The sequence below is a fragment of the Nymphalis io genome, chromosome 13, assembly GCF_905147045.1.
Source record: "Nymphalis io chromosome 13, ilAglIoxx1.1, whole genome shotgun sequence".
Lineage (NCBI taxonomy): Eukaryota > Metazoa > Arthropoda > Insecta > Lepidoptera > Nymphalidae > Nymphalis > Nymphalis io.
The window spans coordinates 4,739,179-4,751,283 of record NC_065900.1 but is presented as its reverse complement, the minus strand read 5'-3'; the positions used below and the strand labels follow the sequence as shown (position 1 = coordinate 4,751,283).

Below are 12,105 nucleotides of genomic sequence, written 5' to 3'. Positions count from 1 at the left end.
TGCATTGAATGTTCGTGGAAATGTCAATTGTATAAGCAGTTTTTCGTTAAAATATATATATTTAAAATAATTCCCTGAAGCAGAAGTACCTTACTTTACCTTCGGTTTCAATTCAAAAAAATCTTTAAAGCAAACAATTTGATCCTGAGCTGAGCAATTTCTTTTCCTTTCATGTTTTGTACGTTTGTTTTCCAGATGACTTATTTTGCAATAGCGAATCTGTTTTCCCAGGATTTCCGCTAAGCCTCGCCTCTTCCCTAAAAGCTGGGATTTACTTCCACTTTTCAGTTTTACGTAGGAGCTCGAGAATTCTTATACAATAGAGACAATTTGGTGTCGAAAGGATTTATAAGAGAAAATGAGGAATTATGATGTTCAACGTAACGTACTAACACAAGTTTTCTTGTTTATTTAGATCTCATTCTTTTCTCTTTTTCCTTCTTTGAAAAACATACACGTTACGAACTTACTGTATTTACAATTATTTTATAATATTTACACCGTCAACTACATGAACTATTTAAAAAAAAAAAATTATAGAACAGGAAGGCGTACGAGCATATGCCCCACCTGATGGTGAGTGGTGACCAACGCCCATAGACATTGGCATTGTAAGAAATGTTAACCATCGCTTACATCACCAATGCGCCACCAACCTTGGGAACTAAGATGTTATGTCACTTGTGCTTGTAATTACACTGGCTCACTCACCCTTCAAACCGGAATACAACAATACCAAGTACGGCTGTTTTGCGGTAGAATATCTGATGAGTGGGTGGTACCCACCCAGACGAGCTTGCACAAAACTCTACCACCAGTATGTACTAATAGTACTAATACGAGAACTTTCAAACCGTAACATAGCATTACGTATTAATGTAGCGATAAAATAAAATTGGTTTAGTATATATATGTATATAGCCCTAACACCTGTGACATGTAATAGGTATAGAAAAACTTTATTGCACAGAATAATATTCAAAATTGTATGCTATTTTCTTAAAGAATTAGAATTTGCGTAATCTTCGTAAAGAAGTATATAGAATAATTTCTACCTAAATAATTTATTTTGTGTTGCTATACATTTTGGTCTTATTATTTAAACAGCTGGTGTTATTCAATTAAATGTCTTGTTAATTAAACATACCGACTATTTGCAATAAAAATGTCGATAAAAATATTTTAAATATTAATTTATTACTTACAATATTTGAAATAAATGAATAAAAATGTGGACGTGATACACGACACGTTCGTGGAATTGGAAACCGATAAAATTTGCCATTAAGAAGCCGTTTTTATGAATATGGTAAATGAGAATGACTTTAGTCGTGCAGAAAAAAATATTAAAATATTTTTCTGAAGCTTTGTTGTTGATTCGACTCTACTCACCATTTATTCCGTCACATAACAAATTATCCTATTGTGGTATATAATATATGTGTCTACGAATATAACAGCTATATGCAGTTAAATAGATACCGTTTAATAGAACTATTTTGTATTGCTGTATTCCGGTTCGAATAATGAGTTACACAGTGTAATGACTGTCTCATAATGTCTTAGATCCCAAGGTGATACAATTGATAAATTTCTTGTGGTTTCCCCTTACAATCAGATGATAATAGATCATAGCCTCATCTGCCTTCATAAAATAAATAAAAACAGTTCGTGACTACGTCTTAATTATCTTCTGACTTCATTGGAAAAAATTTTATTAATGTTTTAGTACAAATAATATAGCGCAATTTAAACTGTGCCTGTTCCAGAAAATATAGGCTTGTATGGATATTAGGCAATCCATTTTATTTCTTCTACATATCTCTCCACAGCTTTCGAAAAATGTGCGTTATATTAATTAAGACATGCTCCATGCAAATATCAATAAACAAATCTGAGGTCGTATAGTGCTTTATATAATTAAATGAAATCATTTTTAATTGAAACTAAAATCTGAAAAATAAGACCCCGTTATATAAATATGATACCAAAATGATTTTTAACAAAAAGTTTGGGGTTTTCACAATATTTAATTGTTATTAGGACATTTGAAGTAACGACTGGTTTATTGCTTAAAAGTCTGTAATCCCAAAGCAAATGAGGGATTAAAGTAATCCAATTTAATTGTACAAACCCTCTTTTATTTTAGTTACAGAAATAACGGAACTATTCAATGACTTGTTTCTTTTGTATTGTTTTTTTCTATATATATATATATATATATATATATATATATATTCTATATATATATAGATAATATATATATATATGATTAGTGATGTTATTTGTTATGAGTTTATCGAGATACAAGTGTCACAATGCTTGTGTTTTTTGTAATATTAGTGTCAGCTTCTTTTTTTATTTCAGAAGGCCAGTGTAAGTAATATATATATTTTTTTATAATCTTCATCAAGAATTAATTTGGTACGACAAGATATTGCGTAATAAATGTGGTAATATTGCTAACATTAAGTATAGATGTGCAATATGGAAAAATAACGAACGAAATCAGTCTCCTAGAATAAAATTTAAATTTAAAATATTAAAATTTAAATTTTTAAATTATTTAAATAATTATATATCATATCAATTACATCATTTCAATTTTAACTGTTTATTTTTAGCTCTATCGCCTGATGCATCATGTGGTTACGAAGAACCGAAATGTAAGTACGATTCCAATCCATAAAAGTGCGCATGCCACGACAGTTTTGAACCGTCTGTACTGGCCGTCGTCGCGTTTGGACTCTACTACCACTTACCATCAGGTGGAGTAGAGTCATTTGCCCTCCCGGCGATATAAAAAAAAAATAAAAAAACGAACTCACAGCTGTGCGCGGTTTATTAATATAATGTTAAGTTTTTGCTGAATCACGTTAAATTGTAAAATTATTACATTTTACGTTTGTATAGAAAATAGTCGGGCATGCGCAGTATTAATATATTATACTATTATAAGACAATTTGTCCTTTGTTATTATACTGGTTAGTAATAGCTAATAGAAGACAGCTTTTAAATAACTTTAGTAATTATTTCTTCAAAAATGTTGTTTACTCCGTTTATCAACAGGTCTGGTCTGATATGATATTGAGGTTTAACTGTATCAAACTATTTGATACTTATCAGAATGGGCTTGATGGTGTTTTCAGTAATAATCTTGTTAAGTCATTATTTTCAATTACATAATAGGATTTTTTACAGTATTAATGAATGTAGTTTCAGATGAAAACAAAAATCCAAGATCAAGTTCATCATTTTCATCAGCAACTGCTTCAGCGCAATCATCACCGTCGTTGTCATCATCATTTGCATCAGCAAGAAGCTCATCATCGTCAACAAATTCCCCAAGTAAGTCAAATTGTATTTTAAACTATTTCAGTAAAAGTCAAACAGCATTCAATGACTTGTAAATATTTATAAACGGTAAGCATTTGATATAGAAAATTAGTAAGTAACTGAAATGTCGTGTGAGTTCCATCTAATGTCTAATAAGTAAAGGCTTCCTCTCCTTATGAGGTGAAGGTTAGGAACACATGCAAGTTTCTTCACTATGTTTTTGTTCACCGATGAATGAGAGATAAATTATAAACAAACAAAGCGCTTCGAAAGCGAAAACTCAGTAGTGCTTGTCTGGTTATGAACCCGTAATCTTCGATCAAAGATTCAAGTGTTCTAGGTATATGTGTATGGATGATTTCTCTTTTCATTGGCTTTTTTACATAACGAGAAGAATTTATATATAAATAAATATTATAATAAATATTTTCCAAATCTACTTACAGGTGAAAGTTCATGTGATTGCACACCAACTTGTTCCATGCCAAACCCTCCGAACTGTCCACAAACTTTGTCGTCCACGCCTGATTTCTGTAAATGCGAATCGGGTTATATTTTATCTGAAAAAGGAGGACAATGTGTTAAGATCGAGGAATGCCAAAGTAAGCCTTATTTTGTATTTCATTTCTCTTAATATTTTTTAAAATAAGGTTCATCATATTTTAATAGAAAGAGAAGATGTGAATAAGTAAAAATATTGATGACAAATAAAAGCTTAAGTAATTCTGTATTCAGATTAAGCTGATTCATACCTCACTTGCGAAGTACAATGCTTTTTTTACGTACATATGTTCATAAACTTATACATTAATACGGTACTGTAGGTTGTTAGAATTTGTGTAAACTGTTAGTTAGTATATCAATTATTTTCGTATTTTTTATTTTTATTGTAAACTTGCTATTTTTCTTTGTTTCCTTACAATTTCTAGATTATTGAAATTATATTGTAGCAACATTAAGTAAGTTAACTAATACTACTAAATTCTATCTATCAACTAATCTAACTATCAACTAATAAAAAAAATGAAATTAACTATTACTGGACCTTGAATACAAATTGTTATTGATAAAAAGAATAACTTCTGATCGTGAGTCGAGTGCAGTTTTTAAAAATATTAACCACTTTTTGTTCTTGTATTGTCTTGTTTTAATACATGACAATTTAAAAGTACATGATCAAATATTGGACTCATACATTTGGAGATACGAATTACTAAATGTTTAACCTAAGTCGTATTCAATGCATTATATTTTTACCAGAATATTCAAAATGCAGAGACGATCGTAACGCATCGTTTACATCATGTCCAAGGCAATGTGTCTCAACATGTTCTAACCCAAATGGCACTTGTAAACGACAGTGTGAAACCTATGGATGTCAATGCGAACCCCTTTACGTTCTTTCTAACGAAGATCAATGTATTTTACCAGACGACTGTCCAGGTAAGCAACTGGGCGGGATATATCTTAGAGTAATTAGTGTGTGTGCCAAACTCTATTTCCTCACTCTATTATCCTAATTTGACGGTAAATCTTATAAGACCGGAGTTCAGTCGCACGACCACGTATTTACGAGGCACGGAAGTGTTGACACTTCAGACTCTGGGCTGCTGCTGACAATTTCTCAACAGAAAAAATTTAATATATTTTTTTATTGGCACGACCTCGGTTTTGTTATCATGAATTCGGGATCTGTGCGTCTAAAACCTAGCTGAGCTTAAACGAGGCAGCCAACAAAAACAATATTATAATATTGTGCTAGATTGTGCACTAATACAGTATGTTGTGGGCACATGGTATGGTACTTAAACGGGTCAAAATATTCGTAAAGTTTATGAATATTTTATTATTTTTTGGTAAATTATATTTATTTAGGTTATTTTAGAAATATTTAATTGATTAATATGTTCCAGGTGGTAACCCATGTGGTCAAAATAAAACGTTTGTGTTCTGTAACGCGAAATGTCCAAGAAGTTATTGTCCTGAAAATGACAATCGGGGAATTGTTGCCTGTTCTCCTCCATACCCATGTCCGTCCGGCTGTTCTTGCAAAGCGAATTATAAAATCCTCAGCCTAAAAGATAACCGATGCATTTTAGCTTCTGAATGTCGTAAGTATTTTAATTTGCATCTGAAATAAAAACTTTTCTAACTTGATAAATTTGTGATTTTCACTGAATATGTTTTTAAAAACATGCGTTTGTTTTTGAGCTAAAATATGTGTGCGAGTAAAAAACATAAAGATAAATTAATGAATAATAATTTTGATAGTATCTACATTTGTGTGTGTCTGTGCGTATCTTGGCCGTATATTTAATTTATTACCCTTACACAGCACCAGTAAACTGTACACGAGCCAATGAAGTATGGAATCCTTGTCCACCGCCATGTTTTTCTGAGCGATGCCGAGATCTAAGTGAGCCGCCTCAAGAATGTATAAGATTTGGTCCTTCATACTGTGAGCCTCAGTGTGTATGTAAAGATGGCTACCTCAGAAATGATAACGACATTTGTGTACCCACTGCTGATTGCGGTAAGTTGATATTTTTTTTAATATTATCTACGATTTTGTCAAATGGATAATATTTGATACATGCTGTTGTCTTAGTCGTTTTTTTTTGGATATTCTGAGAATATTCGTTATTAATTTATAATCGTATTTATTTTGACGTTCATTAGTTCATATTGACAACAAAATGTTGCTGCAGTTACTATTTCTTTTAATTGGTTATCATCCCTCTATAAGTTTATATATATTTTTTGCAACACATTTATTTTTCAAAATAGAGAATTGTCGCTTTGTTGGCAGGCGTTAAAAACTGCATCACAGTTTTACACTATAGCAGTTATTATAGTTCAAATTTTGTTTATGATCTGATGACGATGATGGTTTTTAAATAAAATTATTATGGATAATATTATTTATCACGAAAGCTTAAATAATACAAAGTTAATTTAATTAAAATGATTGCAATTCATTTTATTTTATATTACGATTTCATAAACTTATAAAACTAGAAATAAGCATACATGCTCCTATAAGTCTGGTTTGTAGGAAGATCTACGCAATATAATATCATTATATTTAATAAAAAAATAATATCTCATAAACTAAACTCCTATTATCACACATGGTACATAATGTTATATGATAAAGGAAAAAGATTGCGCTGGTTTAAATTTTAACTTAACAAGGTTCCGTGTCCCTAATGGATACTTAGACGTCGCCTGGTTATGACTTGTTAATGAAATTTGCTCCGAGTGCTCTAATAAGTTTTTTTTTTACAGCAAGTGACGCATAAAATTAAGGGATGAAAAGTGCAGATTTTTATAAACCTGGGGCTGATGGATAACAAATTTTTTTCTTTACGAATAATAAATTATTATTTTTTATGCATGTATAATAATAATAAATATTAATTTCTGTTTTTACTACTCAAATGTTTTTTTTTTATTTATTTATTTATTTAAGGAAGTAGAAAATTTGTTGAGTTAATGAGAGGTCACTTTTACCTCTATACCCATACACTTTGTTGTAAATTGACGAATAATTGTTTTATTAAGCACACATAGTACAATCTGAATGCTTAATTGATGAGGAAAAAATGAAAAATTTTTTTTTTGTATTTCTAATAATAATAATAATAATATCCTAGGACATTTATCACACACGGCCATCTGATCCCAAATTAAGCTTGTACAGAGCTTGTACTATGGAAACCAGACAACAAATATACTACATATACTACTTTTCTTTTGTAAATACATACTTATATAGATAATTACACCCAAACAAGACAAACAGACATGTTCATGTACACAAATATCTGTCCTGGGTGGGAATCGAACCCACAACCTTCGGCGTCAAAGGCAAGCATCCACCAACCACGCTAACCAGCTCATCAGCCAATTTAAATTTTTATTTATGTAATAATATATATTTTTATATATTATTATATATATATATATATATATATATATATATATATATATAATAATAATAATAATATATATTATTTAAATTTCGTTAATAGCTGCAATTGAAATTGATTTATAACGGTTTTTTTATGAAATCATACATATATAAAAACAATTTTGTTACATAATTGTCTATGACGAACGACTGAGTCATAAAACATTTGTTTTTTATTAACAAATAATATTTTATTGAGGAAATGAGATATAAATATAACCACATGGAAAAAACGTATTGTAACTAAATTTGGTACAAAAAAAACTTATAATTTGAGGCCATCATTTGGTCTTTCCCAGAGTTTTAAAGATCGAATTTCATTCAATTTTGTATTTGTTATCTTGAAATAGTTGCCCATATTATTTATCTATAAGATGGGTCAATTAAAGATAAAATCTTTTATCAAAAGGTTTTGTATTCTCTACAAATCTGAATAATAGAAGCAAAATATACAACGATCCGTTCAAGAGCTGTCGAAGATAAAAAATACAAATAACATCCAAACAACGCTGCGGGGCTGAAACTACCATACAGACAAGAAATGGGATAAGAGGCTTTTCAAATAAATCCGATGGAGGTTGAAAGTATACTGAGACAAGTAAAGAGAATTGAAGGAAAGCTGTATCGGTATAAGACACTTTAACGTCCGAACTTGGAAGGATTTACTACGGATTGTGAGCGGAAAAATCTAAGCCAACACATTTCTTTTTTTTTTTAATTGATATTATCGTTTGTTTCATTTGTTTATTCAAATTTCGAGCACGAAAACAACATACATACCCGATAGGCGAAATTAAATCATATAAGTTTCATTAAACTATTTATATTTCATTAGTATCGTTATATTTATCTCTATTATTAAATGTTTACGTAATCTAAAAATCTAAAACAAAGAAAACACTTTAATCATTTTGACACACTTTTTATCTCGCGACAAAGGAGGTAATTAACGAGTTAACTTAGAACAATATGCAAATTGTAGCGCTGTTTTTAACCAAATAAAAATGAAAAAAATCTTAAATAAATCATACCCGATTTACCGTTTAATTAAATTAAAATGTATAAACAACAAGATATTTCAAGCTTATTTCGTTAATACGTTTAGAAAATTTCTATAACGGTTTCGTTGTATCCGAAGAGTAGAATGGACCTATCATTTCTCAACCTTTGCTTGTTATAAGACTTAAGGTGTATATAAATCGGAAACCGATCCACCAGAAAAGGCACCTAAGGGAGGTTAGGTTAGAAAGGCCGTAAAAGTTAAGTCAAATACTGTCTACTCTCTACGCAAGTAAATAAGATAAGTCAAGGAAAAACATGTAACATTTAATATGTATATTACTGATGTTTTTTACTTGGTGGTAGGATTTTATACTACATTCAACAGCCAAACGGCAATTCTTAATATTGTTGTGTTCTAGTTTGGAGGGCGAGTAAGCCAGTGTAAGTACAGGCACAATGTACATTATATCTTAGGTCCCGAGACAACGATCCTAAGGCGCATTGACGATGTAAGGGATGGTGCCCATTTACTATCAAGTGGCCCAACTGTTTCCTACCGTAACAGCCTGTAAAAGTCCCACTGCTGGGCTAAAGGCCACCTCTCCCTTTTTTTGAGGAGTAGGTTTGGGACTTATTCCACCACGCTGCTCCAGTGCGGGTTGGTGGAATACACATGTGGCAGAATTTCAGTGAAATTAGACACATGCAGGTTTCTTCACGATGATTTCCTTCACCGTAAAGCATGAGATGAATTATAATTACAAATTAAGCACGTGAAAATTCAGTGGTGCTTGCCCGGATTTGAACCAACGATCATCGGTTAAGATTCACGTGTTCTTACTACTGGGCCATCTCGGCTTATTTCCTGTTCTATAAACTGTTTCCTAACTGATAATAAAAATGTAGGGCTTTGTGCAAAACCTGGGTTTAGATAAAAATCTTAAGACAAAGTTCTACTAGTTCTATTAGCTATTACATCTTAAATCTATGCTACACTATTAGGAATGTTTTTTATTTCTTACATTATCTATATGTGCAATTGTGTATGTATCTTATAAACACGTGCCTGCCTTTCTTTAAAGGATAAAAATATAGTTTATACATATATTTTTTTAAATTTAGATATCAAATATTTTTAAATTATATGCCTCGTTAGAAAAAACTCACGGCTTCTCTTTTATTCAATGAATAAATAATTGTTATGTATGTTTTGAGAGTTTATTCATATATGTAGACTATTGTTAATCCTTTTGAGATATCACTACATCACGTTCCATCTATTTAATTGAATTGTTGGGTGGGCATCGTGTTCAAATGTTTGTTAATCGCTGTTGTGCGTAGTGGATCTACAATAAACATTGGAGACAAACTATATCGTTGTTCGATTGTGAAACATATTGTGCTTTGGTTTTGTATGATAGTCGAATATTGATTAATTTTACTGTCTCAATCATCTTGTGGCTATCGTATACAGTAACAATTACATTAAAAACCTGTGAATGTCCCACAGCTGGGCTAAGGTCTCCTCTCCTTTTTGAGGAGAACGTTTGGAGCTTATTCCACCACGCTGCTCTAATGCGGGTTTGTGAAATACACAGTTGCAGAAGTTCAGTGAAGCTAGACACATGCAGGTTTCCTCACCATGCCCATTTCTTTCACCGTAAAGCCCGAGATCACAAATTAAGCACATGAAAATTCAGTGGTGTTTGAAACTCGGGCGGCTTGAACCCACTATCATCTTCTTAGATTCCCGCGTTCTAGCCACTGGGCTATTTCGGCTAGCGAATACGGATGCCCATTTCCCAGGATTCGATTCCAGGGTTGGGTTCAAGTCGAAATAATGAACAAGTTGTTTTTTCCTGTTAAGATTTTCAATGGCAGTTTGGAGTTGGAAAGTAAACATTGAAAATACATGAGGCTGTATCTATGGATACTGCACCTGATGTCTTTTTGAGGTATCATAAAAGAGAGTTATGTAAAGGAGAAATATTTATTGTTATGTCTTTATCTTCTCTGTAGTCATCTAGTCTCAGTTTAAAAATATTGTTATATTTCACAATACTACAGACTGTTTTTTTAACATTTTTCTATGTGTATCCTCGGTGATCGGACATGTGCATGGCCATCTAGATTCTACTTTTTCATCTCACATTTTACCGCCTAACGGCAATACTTAATATTGTTAAGTTCTGTAGAGTGAGCCAGTGTAACATTATTAGGTGATGGCTTGTTAATAATTCTTATAAAAAAAAAAACTATGGGCAGTGAAGATCATTTAACATCGTGTGACTACCAGTGTAGTCTGCTTATCTACTTTTAATTGAAAAAATAACATTTTGAGTTGAAAATAACATATTAGTATAAATAATATACGGAGAATTATTTTTTTTTGTTTAGTTAAATGGTACATATTAAATGCTTATTTTAAATTAAGAATCGTCATTATTATTTACGAAGATTTAGCTTTATTTTAACTTTCCTAATTACATTTCGACCAACAAATGTTTATTCGCTGGAATTTGAACTATCTTAGAGGACCATCAAACAGTCATATCCTTACGTAGCCACGAGCTATTTCAAGTAGAAAGCCAGCAAGTTTCAAGAAACCAAACAAAGAACGGTCAACAAAGAGCCGAGATACTTCGAAACTGAATAAAAGTGGGAGCAAACATGAAGTAGCCAAATTCAATTACACGAAGAATCGCGTTCCCCTGACAACTATTTGGGTTTTCTGATCGTGAATCAATACAAGCAAAAAGTTTCAAGATCTCATTAATCGGATAAGAACGATTGCTGACTTCAACTAATCAAACAATATGGAACTACTTGTTCAGAAAATCTTTGTGTTCCAAAGACTTAATAATCAATTAGAAGCGTCAATAATAAAATTAATAAAAACAAAAATTGGAACAAAAAATACTAAAACAGAACTAAGTATATAATGCATGCTTATCATATGAAAGGATTTCATCTAACACACCAAAAAAGAAGAGTAATAATAATAAAGACAGATAGTTAACGGGTACAATCACACAAAAGCTGTTTGAAATTTTTATTTATAGAATCACGATGTCATATCATATGCGATACTGAACTATTACGTAGAAACTGCTACAGATAGCATGTTTCAAGATCTCATTATTCGAATAAGAACAAACCGAAAACATATGTATAATAAAAATAAAATAATAAGTTTAAGTACAAAGCTACATGATATGTTATAAGCATAGGTCATACATGATAAAAAAATATGGATATAAATTATCAATTAAAACAAACACTCGACGTCTATGAAAATTCTTAAATGTTTTTGTTTTTAGTTATCACTTAAGTTATTTTATTTTATAAATGTCTAAATTACGAAAAATATATATTCCAATAATTATTGGAAAATATCAGAAAATTGTATATTTAGTGAAAAAAAAATCTGTAATATAATGAATAAAAATCTAAATTTACGCAAAAAAACTTCGTTTAAAACGGGGTCCTCCGAACACACAATTTTTTCTGATAACGTTGATCTACCTTGCAAAACATATATTGGTTAATATTCACAGTTAATATTCACCTCTCAATATATATTTTAGAAATAAGAATGTAGCATGTTACATAGTTTAGTTGTAGTTTTCTAGTTTCTAGAACTCAGCCTATGCTTTAATTAAATACTAATATAAATGTAAACAGTTGCAAATGTGCTCGAGTCATCAATCAAAGTTATTGAGTTTTCAAAATTTTAAAATCGGAGCAAACATTTGATACAAATAATGAAAGCAAATAAACCAATGCGAGGACG

At 30.9% G+C, this 12,105-nt stretch overlaps 1 protein-coding gene across 1 annotated transcript; it reads left to right on the top strand.

Annotated features, from left to right (window-relative positions):
• The first annotated feature begins 3,229 nt into the window (after window positions 1-3,229).
• LOC126772945 (zonadhesin-like) lies at window positions 3,230-6,639 on the top strand. The gene is made up of 6 exons (XM_050493554.1): window positions 3,230-3,349; window positions 3,784-3,939; window positions 4,598-4,780; window positions 5,251-5,448; window positions 5,673-5,870; window positions 6,626-6,639. The coding sequence occupies exons 2-6, from the start codon at window positions 3,819-3,821 to the stop codon at window positions 6,637-6,639; spliced, it is 714 nt and encodes a 237-aa protein (XP_050349511.1). The 5' UTR covers window positions 3,230-3,349; window positions 3,784-3,818.
• The last annotated feature ends 5,466 nt before the right edge of the window (window positions 6,640-12,105 follow it).